The sequence below is a fragment of the Neodiprion pinetum genome, chromosome 1 (genome assembly GCF_021155775.2).
Source record: "Neodiprion pinetum isolate iyNeoPine1 chromosome 1, iyNeoPine1.2, whole genome shotgun sequence".
In the NCBI taxonomy this organism is placed as follows: Eukaryota; Metazoa; Arthropoda; class Insecta; order Hymenoptera; family Diprionidae; genus Neodiprion; species Neodiprion pinetum.
The window spans coordinates 27,041,788-27,056,265 of record NC_060232.1 but is presented as its reverse complement, the minus strand read 5'-3'; the positions used below and the strand labels follow the sequence as shown (position 1 = coordinate 27,056,265).

Below are 14,478 nucleotides of genomic sequence, written 5' to 3'. Positions count from 1 at the left end.
AGTAAAGCATAAATTTTCTCATCTGCAAACTTGATGAGCAAGACGAATGATGATCAAATTGTATGTAAATCATCCATAAGCTGATTTTTCCAGTCAATATCAAACTTGAGAACAACCGGTTCCATGGAACGCCATAAAAATGTGCGTGTATGTTTATCAACTAATCGAAGATGCGCCGTAGTAACATTGCTACAAATTACAAGTACACGCACGTGCGAGTCATTGAACTCAAGATAAATTTTTACAACAACACGACAGACATCAAAGCTGTGCTTCAAAATTACTTACAATTCTGTAGCTTCAAATGTTCAGCGCGAAACAACATAAGTTAACTAAAAACTGTGTTAAAGTTGTGAAAGAAAGTTTTTCAAATATTTTGAAAATAAATTCAAATATTTGCGTAAAATTAAGGTAGCCGCCATTGATGTGCACCATAGAGTCATCCGTGGGATAATTTTCAATACGTATTTTATATTTATTTAGTGATATTTCTTCTTGAACGTAATTATTCCACCAATACTTTGGTTTTAGAGCCTTTAAAGTTCGGCAACGTTTTTTGTTGTTGCTAAATTCACTTGTACGTTAGCTAAATCTGCGTGGCTTAACGTTAATCAACCCTTAATCTGTAAAGAACAACTTTCCCAATGCCAGTCACATTCCGATCAGACGGTTTGATTAAGATTTTTGAACGGTTCCGGAACTGCAAGTTCATCATCGGAGTCACTAGAACAGTTTATTTCTCTTCTAGGTTCCATAAGAACCTTAACTGTAAAATCCGACGGTGGCCACACGGCTGGATCATCAGGAGTTGGTTTTTCTTCCGAAAAGTGGGGCTCTACAGAATGTAGACTAGTGAACTTCTGTGTCCTGTGCAACGGCGTACCAAGCTGTTTAATCAAACTGTACTTTTGGCCGCTGGCAGAATTTCCGGGAAAAAAAATCTTCTGCAAAATCTGAAGCTTGTCCGCATCTCTGAGCCCATCTTTGCCACCTTCAACCAGCACCCTCGACATGGTGTCATCCACCTCCAGCAGACTTCGCTTAACAGGACGGATTCCGTTCTCCAAGGACTCTCCGGTTCCTCCAACGTCGACGTGTCCCGAAGCGCTACTTCTCGGAAGAGTGTAAATCTGCCTGACCTTCTTAACTTTTCTGGTTGCCGGAACAGCGACCAACTCCTCTGCACCTTCCATCAATTCCGTGTCAGCAGTCTGCTTTGTTCTGGTCTGCTCCAGTCTGGTTATCTCTTGTTGAAACCTCCCCATTCTTGGGCTCATTGTCTGCGGCCCCGGTTCACTTCTGATCGCTGACCCTGGCTGCAGGTAGACACTCTCAACGCCGGGGAAGAAGAGCCTCTGCATGTAGGATCTGGGTGGTCCACGTTCGAGAGCGGTTATCGCTCTGAGGTGGTTGATGAATTCGGATCGATTCCGGAGGAAGCCGCAGACCTCGAGGGCAACGAATAGCGGCCACATGGTCAGTGCCACAGCTGAGATCAAGGCCAAGACGCAGATCACCTGCCAGGCCACGTCGAGCACCATGGTGTGGTTTATGGCGTCACTGCCTCTCGGCCTGCCGCAGAATGGTGCAAGCAAACTGCCGAAGAGAGCGCAGGCCAAGTGGGTGGCGACGATGTTGCAGTAGTCCTCGAGGGCACTGCGGTAAACTCGCCTCGAGACCAGGTAAAATACGAGGCCACTGGCGCAGCTGATGCCGACAACGACGAAGGGCGAGTAAAGGTCGACGCCGGCGGCGATCGCAACCATACCGGAAATTCCACCCTGGACGCACCGCATCACGGTCCAGTAGTTGAAGGCCTCTCGGGTCAGGGCGAAGTGTAGAGCTACGACGAAGAGGGAAGAGGATGACGCCGCGAGTAGGTTGTTTATCAGGATGTAGGGTGTTCCGGGTGGCGGTGCCTTGGAGTTGCCGTGGTCGGAGATGGGCAGACCGAATCCTTGGAGACCGAGGAATATCAAGAGGTATCCGGCGAAAGCGCTTCCCGGAGAATCAGCGGGTAGACTGGCGTCGTCTATATCCCGAAGTCTCAGTATCCTTCGACCCAACGTCGCGCAGCCAAGAAATCCAGAGAGACCACCAACCACGTGAACCGTTCCTCCGCCCCCGTAGTCCTTGAAGGAGACGGACTTCCCGGTTAGCGAATTGTCGGCCATCCAACCCCGCGGAGTCCAAGCCCAGTGGATCAGGAACGGCTGGACCATTCCCGAAATCAGGATCGCCGTGAGGAGGTACCCGACCGCGTGCATCCTTCCGACTATTCCGCAGGTGCAAATCGCCGAAGCCGTAACCGCCGCCTCCCATCCCAGGACCGCGTCGTTAATGTTCGCCCTGCCGTCTCCGATCCAGACACCCTCGCCGACGGCACCGGAGACGTCGCCGTTGAAGGCGACGACGAAACCGACAAGGATGTAGACCAAGGTCACCGCGCAAAAGTCGACGATGTTGTGGAGGAGGATGAGGTTCACGTTGCCCACGGGAACGCTGCCGATTTGAACGAGGAGAAATCCGACACGTAGCAGTATAGTCAGGATGCTTCGAAATACGGCTGACGAACCGGCCTCGTCGATATTTCCCGTAGAGTTTATACCCCGGAAGTAGTTACTTCGATCCAAGAGTCCGTAATCGTAGTAACTCTCCGCGTAGAAATCCCCTTTTACCAATTTCGACATCCCGAGGGGATCCGACTGCACGACCGATAACCTCAGCCTGTCGATCTCTCCGATCTTCGTATCGTCGATCGCGACCCTCACACCGAGTTAAGCCGGCGATTCGACACCTCGGAACACCCGCTTCCGGTCACCTCAAAATATCCTTTTTCTTGTGGAAATTAACGCAGCAATATACTCCGGGCTTGTCACCTCATGTGCTTTGGCTATCCAGCGAACCATGAATCGTGATAAATATGCGTTGGCTCTGAAGTTTTCAGACAGATTACCGGTTCGACAGCGTTACTACTGACAAATGACGATCGATAATCAGGTTAATCAATTCGATCAATTCCCAGTTGCGGAATCGATCAACGTCATTAACTGTGGCGCTCATCGTCATGGACCGTCAATAGATTAACGTATCAAGATTCAACGCTGACGGGAAAACGAAGAGATTACTCTCACGTAAGTGAAACACATTTATTGTCTACAACTTGTAATTAACCTAAGCGAAAGGAATCTTTCAACGTGTTGATTTTCTCAAAAAACGGGCGCGTCATTCCGATGATAATAAGACAAAACTCTGGTGTGAACGGCCAGAAATTGTCCATTGTATTCGGCGAATTAGGTACAGTATATCGCGTTTTTTTTTCACTTCCGGTCGTTCCGTGGACTTATTTTCAAGCAAAATATTGGAAAAAAAAAATTTTGAAGCCAAAAGGGCGTATATTTTTTTTCAATAATTCGGTCGACAATTGGCAATGAACAAAAAATTATACGCCCTTTCCGCATTAGCAACGCGACATTTTTATCTAGGTTTTACCATGCCTTCATTCAATTTTTTTTAGAACCTAATCTGCTCTAATTACCGGTATTCCAATGTTCTTCACACGGAATTGATTGCCAATTACTGGTTTCTCGTGATTCTGCACGAGGATTGGCTCGGTATAACCGACGCCTGTTTTAAACGCAGCTGCTGCCTGCGTTTATCGGTTGTTGACCGCCTTATCATTTAGCGAAAGAGAGCCGCTGTACGGGTTTCAGGTAAAATCAGCTGCGTCAGTAGCCCTAGTGGTCACCGACCGATAAATGATCCTGTACTTTTGTTTTCTGATTTACTTTCGGTCGTGACGCGAAGCTCCTATTTCCTTGTGATAATCCTCAGTGGAAAAATGTGTTCGAGAATCATCGCACAGGCTGGTAAAAAGAAATTTTCGATTGCATCTTTTATGGTCATTTCAAACACGAAAAACTCGGTATTATCAAAGTACTATAGATATTCTATCTATTTCAACTTCTTTCGTTAAATTTGGAATCTGAAACTTTATGGAAATGCTTTTTCTCTAAATGTTGAGCTTTGAATTGCCGTGTCTCGTCCTGAGAACTCCGTTGTCTTCAGGCCGAAAGGCGCCAGTATAAACTCTCAGTAACTGTTTCTACCATAGTCTGCTTTTGGCCAGCCGCCAGGTATTTCCTGCCAACCACGTCAGATTTTGCATTTAAACGTTGCTCATCTCGCTCCATATATGTATAATATACATATCAAACGGTTTTTGTACGATTTGTTTGTAATTTCGTATTAGTAATTTCCGTACTCGAATAATTATTAGAGAGGACCAGGATACAGCTGCATTAGAATTAAAAAATCGATCGTTCGTTTCAAAATCAAAAAACTTGATAATCCATGAGGCACAATTGTCGGCTAACAGAAGTGCTCTTTTTTCTTTTTCAGTGCCACAGTTATGTCGCTGGGATGGTTATCAGGATGAAGCAGAAATAGTTGATCATGTGATCATCAAGGATCCTGTGCCTGGCAAATGATCGGCCTCGTCGCTACAGTCATCAGCCGATTCAAAGTCACTTTGACGTCATAGGGGTATTAATTTAAAAATGTAGTCGATAATACTCAATCTCACAGCCTTAGCCATCTGGCCGATCTCAAGTAAATCAAGCCGGGTAAAAAGGAAGATTTTTCTAGTAAAAGGAAACGTAATTTGCCAACTGATCGGAAGGAGTATGGAAAAAAGCCAAACTCTCAGTATGCAAAGCCCCGCACATGTCACAGTGGATTTTGTTCCTACAGAACGCAGACAAATTGGATAAAAATTTACCCTCCAGTTTAATCGCTTTGCCCTGAGAACATAAGCATTGGACCTCGAAAGAAATGAGGAAATTACGCTTATGTGATCCATCAAGTGTACCGAAGGGGAGAAAATCCGGCTCCAACGCCAACTGTAAGTGATTCATGTCAAAAATGTTGTATCATTATAGAAAATTCGAATGTACAATGTGCTGAGTTTTTAAACGTATATGAGAACGAATTTACCTCAAATTTAATGACATGATATTCTTATGTAACATTTGGATATCGAAACTCAGATTGAGCGAAAAATAATGAATCCTAATTATAATGCACACTGATCGACGCAATTCGTTGTTCAAAAAATTTCGAACAATTTGTGTACCAATCGACGTCTCGTTCCAAAATTAACCGATTGCAGGGGAAAAAAGTATGGCAGTGCAATTATTACTCTTAAGTAGGTATATGAGTAACTATCGGGCGTGTGCGCGCTGTGTGTGTGGTTCACTGGGCAGAAGAAATTATAATTATTTATACAACGCGAGCATGCTCAATGCGTTTTTTCAGGCGTCTTTTCCGTACACAAAGCAACCGTTTCCATGACGGTAGAGTAAATTTGCGAATGCCTGTGCGCGGAGTACAAGAAAGATCACTTTTAACTCCTAAGAGTCAAAAGTGGTCTTTTCTGTACCGCGCGCATGCGCTGTAACAAACAAACAAAATCTAGCATTACGCGACCCTAACCTCAATTTCATGCTTCGTGAAAAAAACACGTTCCGTGACATATAGAATCATCTGCAACAAAGAGGTAACGGTCTTTTCACCTCGTGTATTTGGAACATTCGCCTTCGGTTCGAATGCGTGCTCACCTACGACTCATATTGCAAACTTACGCTCAACCCGAAAAAACTGAGTTTATCACCTTACACACTAAAGTATACTATTTTTTAAGGAGAATCGAAACTAAGACGTTCGCTGAAATCTAACATCGTTAATCGTGTTTTCACATAGGTATGTATCAAATTGATAAATCACGATAAGCAAATACGTGGAATGAGGCGGTAGTTGGCGCCGTTACCGACGGCGCACAAACTCTCTCCGCGTAGACAGTAAATAATCAAAGACCGGTTGAATTCTCGGGCGGTCAAAGGGCGAGCATCGTCCTCTGCTGCGACACGAGAAGAACAACAACAAAGGGAAGAACCGAGAGAGCGTCGGATGCTCGGACGATCGAAGGGGAGTACAACGATCGTCAGTGTTGTCGGAATCGTCACGCGGTGATCTTCGAGGCTCGAGTAGTCGAGACTCGCTGTGATTGGCGGATCGAGGAGAAACGGCGAGAAGCAACAGAGCGCATGGCACGCCATCCTTTGGAGCCGCGGCGCGACGAGCGGCAGAACCGAGCCGGCGAAACGGTCTGGTCTAGTCGCTCCGAGGCGGCCGGTCCCGCCGACTTGAAAAAAGGCAGGTACGAGGAGAAGAAATAAAGTATCCAGAGGTTCCTCTATCTCTCTTCTCTCTCTGCCTCTCTCTCTCTCTCTTTCTCTCTCAGTGTCATAAGCCAGACCGGTCCCAAACATATTATGGCCGCAACTAGTGTTTCGTGTGGTGCAGTGATGCTGTTTAGGCTCGACATGAACCGAGTGCTGAGGGTTACGACTTTGGCCGCGGCCCGAAAATGCAGCCAGAACGTAAGTCGCACTCTTATTCACTGCTGTTCTCTGTTGTGCGTTCTTTCGTCCTCTTATTCTTACCCACCCACCCCCCTCCTTCCTTCATTCCGCGTGGTGGATCTTTGCTCGTTCTTGGTGCATTTACTAGCTCGTTCCTCCCTCCCCCCCCCCCTCACTTGCCCCCCCCCCCCCCCCTTGTCCACCGCCTATCCGGCACCCATTCAAATCGGCAAATGCATCATGACTCGATCGCTCGGCCAGACTGCAGGTGGTTACGCACTTATCGTCTCGTCTCGTCTCCCGCTCTCGATGCCGGGTTTGAATTTATTGGAAAACACAACACGGGCCGTTCGTTCAGTTTACACTTCTTTTTTTTTCGTTTGTTGTGATTTGTATTGCCTCGTTGCATTGCGCGTATCCGATGTAGGAGTTGCCGGCATAATTTGCGGATTTTTCCATACCCTCTTTTTGCTCTTTTTTTTTTTGCGCAAATCGATCGGTATTAGAAACCGTTTCATTTTGAACATTGACAAAGTTTGGACATGTTTCTTCCGTACCCCTAATTTGAGAATTTGTTGTGATTGTGCGTTAAGCGAGCGATCGAGCGAGTCACCGAATTTGGTCTATAGTCATAGTGTAGTCATAGTATAGTATGGTATACTCATTATTCTGTCAATCTAATCAAAAAGGATGTCCCTGTTTCGTGTCGGGAGATTATACCATTCTGCGTCCCACTTGGTATATTTAATGTATAATGTTACATGCTGGGAGCTGGACGTGCGCAATTAGGGTGGTTTTATAAGGTCCTGGTGTAAACAAATTATACGTGATAAAAAAACAAAGTCAAATTAAAAAAAAAAAAGAGTTTCGACGCGCATGCGTGAAGTGCGAATTAGACCCTGTGTAAACGAATAATAAGTGTGAAATAGAGGGTATGTTAGCGCTGCTTTATATTCCGGGTGTATGATATGCTCCGAAATTTTCGGGAAGCTGTGTTTTGAAGAAATACGAAAATATTGTGTCGATTTCGGAAAATATCCTCGCATCGCTACTGAATAACTGTGTTTTATGTATCGCCCGACAGCTAAAACAGATTTACAAATGCACTTGCACTTTCTACACCAATGCTTTCAAAAGAACCTTGGAATTTGACCGACCGACGCGTAATTTAAAACAATTTTTCTGTCCGGAGTTGCGAACGTTTATTCAAATTAGAACACGTAATATCGCTGTTAATTTATTTATCATATAGGTATAATCAGTGTTTGATAACGCTCGCTGGGTTTTCTTTACACTGTTATATACATTTTGCATGTAACGTACGCAAATGTTCCGTAAACGTTACTCCTTTCATTCGAACCAACGCCTTTCTCTCTCCACTCGATCTATTCAATTATTCGAATGCAGTGCATAATATCCAAGGTATATATACAGCTGTGTTGAACTTTAATTCCAACAGGCTTGTAAGTAAATGATAAGAAGACAAAACACAGCTTTACAAGTTTCCAAACGTGTATTCGTTATTATAACATCAAATTTCTACCGACGGAAAATCATCTTTGAATCGTCGTATGGACGTAATCGATTGTAAACGTTTACTTGTAGCATAGAAAATTGAACAGATTTATTTTCGCCTAATTATAGGTCAATTCTCATAACATTATTGTATAAGAAATTTTCCTGGGACTTGTACTGTAAGAATTCTCTCACGAAGAGTGGTCCTCGTGCAGCGGCGAATCTTCCAAAAATACTCGGCGCATCCCTCGGGGCAGTGGGTGGATGTGGGATGCACTCGCATCGACCTTTTTCCTTTTTCATTTTTCTCTTTTATATTTCCTACCGACCGATTTCTTCTCCCGCGCTGATTGTGAGACAAGTAAACATACTACGGCGTTACAATACGAGACAGTCGATATTGCTTGCCGTAGAGTTCGTCTTGACCCGTAACAGTTAGCACGTTCAGCGACATTGCAAACCGTTTATAAATACAATTAATTGCGAAAACGACCCGCGGATGCAGAAAGATAATGAGATGGAGAGGGAAAGAAAAAAGGAACACATTAATTTATGTGATTCGCGGGGCCAATAACCTTAATACTCACTATGTAGTATTGCAATAATACAATAATTCTTACCACTGCGGCATACGGGAATTGGAATAACGTTCATCATACACCGATATCTATAACGAAGAAACGCGCGTCTTATCGAAATTAGTGGAAATGATTCATCGTAAAGAAATTTTTCTTTTTGAGTTTGCCATCAGCTGACTTTTATCAGCGAAAATTGTGGAGTGCTATCTTACAATTAGTAGTTTGTCTGTGTTCACATACCAATCTAAAAACATCACAAGATTCAGTTGACTCTTACACCGAGTGTGCCGAACTTGGATAACATTTTACTCATTCTGTGTGGTTAGAATTCTTCATTACTTATCTTTTTTTTTTTCCTCGTATAAGTTCATGTAATTAGTAAATACAGACTACATCGATTATTTAAATCAAATACACGTTTTTCAACGATATTCAAAAGACTCTGTGGAATACTTTGATTAATTCTTGTAATTTTCGACGAAATATTGTCAAATCAAAGATTTGTGATGACTTGTTCAACTGTGCCGTGCTGATGAATCTAAAAGTGCGCGTGCGCAAAGATCTTCATTTTCGGCAGCAATCTAATCAATCAACGCGAACTATCAAGTTTGTCGGATTTCGCAAAAAAATTCGAATTCGTAATTGACTTAATTAACGCGATGCTTGAACGAAGTTTAATGCCGATATCACCAATCGACAAATGCTGTGATTGATCATTACCACGCAGCAATTGAATTATACAAAATCCTGAATTATACCACCTTTGATACGAACAGCTGAACATGTTTATTCTGAAACGATTACTAAAACTTCATTCTTATCTCAGTCATCTGAGAGTAAACGGTATCTTTATATTCCATCCCTTTCACAATAATACAGAATTTCGGTTGAAACTTAGCATCAGATAAAAGAGCGAGCTCAACTATTTCTGACACTATGCTCTTCTATAAATGTGCTACGCAAACTATTGTAACACTTCATTATACATGTCGCGAATATAAATTACCTTCACAATCTGAAAGAACTAAGTATACGAACTCGAAACAACATTTTTTCAAATACTTTGAAGGTGTGTTTAAATTTATTCGTCAACGTGAATATTTACTTGAAACGCGTGAATTTTACTTGGTCAAAATAAGAATCGTTTTATTTTCACTGCTACGTCTGACTGTGTATACTAATATTGGATCAATAATTTTTTTTTTAACTAATCACAAGCTGATGCTTTGCCGAAAAAGACACAAAATTCACTCCTATCGCAAATGTTTACGAAATGTACGAGAAAAATTAACAACTGCTTGCGTTATATGCGCAAGTTTTTCAAAGTATTTTGTAAAACACGCAAACTACTATTAATATTTTTTCCTTGTAAGGAACGAGCTTGTGTACAAAATGTTGTTTTAATGATTAACATTTGAGGAATGCATCTCGAACATTCTCGAACGAATTCGTGATTGAATAATTGAGTTTATCACCACCTAAAATTATCGTTGTACCTCTGAAGAAAATCTCACCATCCAGATGAATTGTGTCGAAACATCTGTCCGTCTTTTTGCTTGGCACCAACTCGCTTCTGTCGTTAATGCTACGTCGCGTTCCAACGAGTTATTTCGACTCTGCACGTCGCTGAACGCATTATGTACATAAATACACTCAACACTATTTTTTATAAACAAAAAAAATGTTCGCCTAACAAGTTACAACGCGTGTAATAAAACCGAAGCTAAGAATAATAGCAACGCCCAAAAAAAAAAATTCCAGTTTATATATTTACACGAATAATTTAATTTGAGAAAGAAATTTGGATGCATTTGAATCCCGGAATATTTTGCCAATTACGCTTTGTTATATATACCGTGTACGTGTGGAAACGGTTTGCCCGTGTAGAATCCAATGCTTTGGGAGAGCGAAGCGCGTAAAGCCCTTCCTTAATTGAGGTACCCGAGAGTATTTCGTTCCTCTCCTTTCGATCAGCAATTTTTTTTAATCAACCGTCCGAGGGGGAAGGTCGTTACACACTTCGTTTGCCCGTTGGTCTGCACCGTGGCGCTCTCGTATTTTATCTTAACGATAGAACAAAAAGCCTCCTGTAGACTAATTTTGAAATCGTGGAGCTACGATAATAAATCAAGATATACCGAGATAAAGTTTCGCTCTCTTTCTCTCCCTCTCTCTTTCTCTCTGTCTCCTAATTAATTTATTATGTAAAAAAAACTTTATTCTCATTTCGATGAAATAGATTATTGCCACGCAGTAAAGAATTTGAAATACGAATTTAATTTTATCTAGGATATGAACGATTTTGTCCTCAGCTTTGCGATGTATTTATAAACTTGTTGCTTAAACCGCATCCCAAATGAATTGCATAATGCAGGGGCGACAGTGGGAGTCACGAGTCACGAGTCTTGAATATTGATCGTTTAAACGCGAATGACAATTATGTGCAGTTTGAGGCTCGAGAACTTTGAGTGCTGTTTTATGAACTTGCGTCACCCGGTCGATTTACATTTCGATTAAAATCAACCAGACGGGTCAACGATAAGTAGATCAAAGGATGGCCGTTCACGTTTAATTGCTTCGGAGTAAGCGTCGAATTATTTTATGATAATAATTTGGCGAACCTTATAATTCTCTTCCATATTACAAAATTTTCACATGGCTGTGAAAAATGGCGCGTTTGTCTTAAGGAAAAGTAGGATCGAAAGTAACGAAAGTCGCCAAACGCCTCTAACGATTTCATCCATATTCATTACCATTTCTACTTTAAATTCTATTAGTGAAAAGTAATGAAATTGAGGTAGACTTTTTTCGTCATGAGAGTAAACTAATGGCGAATTACCAATTATCAATTACACATTACGTTTTGTATACCGGAAAAAAAAAAATGCTGTATGTAAGCTCCAATTCAACCGCATGATAAAAATGGGTGTAAATTATCAATTGTTAGCCGATTGTTATATACGTAATATAAAACCTTTCGAAAATTAAAACTACTCGAGAATTTGATCTTTATTAAACTCGATTTCGTTCAAATTTTCTTTCCTCACACTCTTTGGCGATTATAAAAACTTCTAAAATTCAACGCACCTGTGATGAGCTGTTTTTGAAAATCAGGAAAATCCGCCAACGTTCCACAGCGTAAAAAAACAATCCAATTCTGAGTCGGCAAACGTAGGCGTGGCAAGTTTAGACGGTTCTATAATGTAAAACCTTTGGGCCCTTCGGTTCACCGAGATCCGCATACTCAGATATCGACGTGTGTGTGAGGGACTGGGCGTTGCCAAATTTGGCGTCAAATTCAAATGCATGCAATAGTATACATGTATGTATATATGCAATACCTGTGTACGTATATCTACTTTACTTTTATCCTTTCCTTTCCCCCTGCTCCATGATGACCTCGTTTCTTCATATTCCAGCAATGAAGAGGTAGGAGTTAGTAACGTTAACGAAACGCTACCTTTACGTTTCGCTACTTTAGGGTTTTCGGAAATTTAGTAAATCGTGATAAACAAAATATACTTATTCAAATTTCGAAAAGTCGACTCCGGAAAAGTCGTTCTAAAATTACACAATAATGATTATCCTCGGATGTTTCCTTACACGTTTACGTTACCAACTTTAACCTGATTTCCGGCAGCACGGCCTTATTATCTCCGCTTCTTGCAACGTTTCCGTAACTATATCATGTCGCAAGCGTCAAGGTTTCCGTAGTTTTCCTTCTCGTTATTCGAATACATAATTCATTCTTTATGGAACTGAAGGAACAATGACAAGAAAATGTATGCACAGGATTTATTTTTAATAATCTAACGACACGCGCTGTAGTAACGCAACGTGCTTCTTGCAGCTTCCTGATCACTGTTTCAATATTTGCGTACGTGCATCTACCCGTGTGTCTATACGCGCAACGAAAATTCCAAGCCGTTTCTACGAGGATTTCATCCTCCATTTATTTTTTCTTGTTGCATTTTTTTATTTTTTATTTTCCATTAGTTTTCACCTACATCCCTAATTTTTTGTACTGCAGTGCTCCGCGCTTTTTTCCGTTGCATAGAATTTTCTTATATTTGTGTAAACGTAGATTTTTACGCTAAAAGATTTTTCGAATAATGGAAAATTGATCAATATATCAGCATCCGAAAATTTATATACGAGTATAACGTATATCGTGACTGTGATAAAAGATCTTTACAATATTAAGAAATCTCAACCACATAGACACTTACGTTATCAATACGAGTATATAATATGTTTGAAACTTTTTTTAGAATTTGATATTGTTTTAAACATGTGAAAAAATTTCTACATTAATTATATCGTATCGATAATTAATCCAAAATTAATAGCATCGAAATTATAAATTTTTGAAGAATATCTTTCTTTGGTATTTGTTTTAAAAAAATGTATACTTTGAATTAAAAACTTCCGTACGCTCATCCAATATTTTCATTCCGCATATACGCAGCCCCCCCATCGATGTACCGCCTTATATTCTACCTATTCGCCGGAAGATCCCATAATACGGGTTTTCAATAAATCCTTTACCTTCATTGCTCTCGTAAAAGTTCGATAAATCTTTGATGTAATCTCTTTGTCTCTGTCTCGTCCTTGGCATATATCACAAGGTTTGTAAAACAGAAGAAAGAAATCTGAACACGAATTCGCGACGCCATTTTTTCCATCCATCAACTGTACTAAACTTTGTCTGCTGTACATTTACGCATAACCGTAATATGTGGGTCAATGATTTTCGAACATGTGGGTGAAATCCGGTAGATTCATTCGATTTCACTTACGATGATTCATTTTATTCAAAAGACTAGTTTCTACAAATTTACTGCAACGGATATCGATTTTTTTTCCAGTCAATTTAATTAAGTACAAATTTTTTGATTATAGTCAATTAATTATCAGTGTAAAGTTGTAAAATTCAATATTGAACAATACCGTAACATAATATCAAAAATTTGTTCACTCAATTCATAAAAAGTAATCTTCCGAATGAAATGCACCATCGCAGAGTGAAATCGAACGAATCTTGTAGCAGATTTTCAACCATTTTGATGCAACGTAAAACGAAGCTTTTGTTTATCCAATCCGAATATTTTATATTTTTTTTTTCTCCAAATAGATATTCGCCGTAGCTTACAAGTTCAATAATTTTACGAATACTCAATGCGCGGTTATCTCGAAATACAGTTTGTAAAAAGTAGCGAATTTCGGTCAACCAACGTCCCGAACATCCCTGCCACGATGGCGCAGATCGCTGCCGCATAGGCGTAACAAGTTTTTACGCGTTACTCGGTGAATGTACTCGTACGCAACAGTTATGGAATACGGATGAATTTTCATCAGCGAAAGTATAAACGAGCTTGCGCGAGACCTGTAAACCACAGTCCAGATAAGATAGCCCACCAAAGCATAATGTAAATACGTTATGGATGCGTCGCATGGTCTGGGATGGGCTGGGCTCAGCTGGGCTCGGCTCTCTGAGCTCTCTAAAGCTCTCTTCACACCGCGCAAACTCGCTTAGGGGATATTCTCTGTCACGCAGGCCGTCGATGAAAAATTCATTTTCTCGCGTTGCAAGGCCTACACCTCTCATTCCTACGTGACCGAGTAATTACGCATTTTATCATCCACTATTTTTCTTCTCTCTTATGATTTTTCTCTTCTTTAGAACATTCATTTACTCAAATGACAGACTAAACATTTTCAGAATATATGATCTATCTTTCGGACGAATTAAATGAACTTTATTTTACGCGTACGCTTTAAATATTACAATTATCCTTCGATAATATTATTCAAGCCATCTTCGTTACACCGTGTCGAGAAATTTTCCAACGATAGATTATATAATGCCTACGCTTGGCGCAGAATTCACCTGCGGATGTTCGAGTATTTATGTTCGAGTACTTAAATGTTTTATTTGACAAATACTCCCGTCAACTATTATT

At 41.0% G+C, this 14,478-nt stretch overlaps 2 protein-coding genes across 3 annotated transcripts in view; one reads left to right on the top strand and one right to left on the bottom strand.

Moving 5' to 3' along the window:
* Positions 1–662: 662 nt before the first annotated feature.
* Positions 663–2,690, bottom strand: LOC124224806 (signal sequence receptor beta). The gene has a single exon (XM_046637010.1). It carries the CDS (start codon positions 2,688–2,690, stop codon positions 663–665), a length of 2,028 nt encoding a protein of 675 aa, XP_046492966.1.
* A 3,284-nt stretch (positions 2,691–5,974) lies between these two features.
* Positions 5,975–14,478, top strand: part of MCU (mitochondrial calcium uniporter) — a 72,413-nt gene continuing 63,909 nt past the window's right edge. The window contains exon 1 of one of the 2 annotated variants that reach the window (XM_046637370.2): positions 5,975–6,440. In XM_046637370.2, the coding sequence (XP_046493326.1) occupies positions 6,333–6,440 (108 nt within the window). In that variant the 5' untranslated portion in view covers positions 5,975–6,332. The remainder of the gene's footprint in view (positions 6,441–14,478) is intronic. The other variant, XM_046637371.2, reaches the window with a different exon arrangement.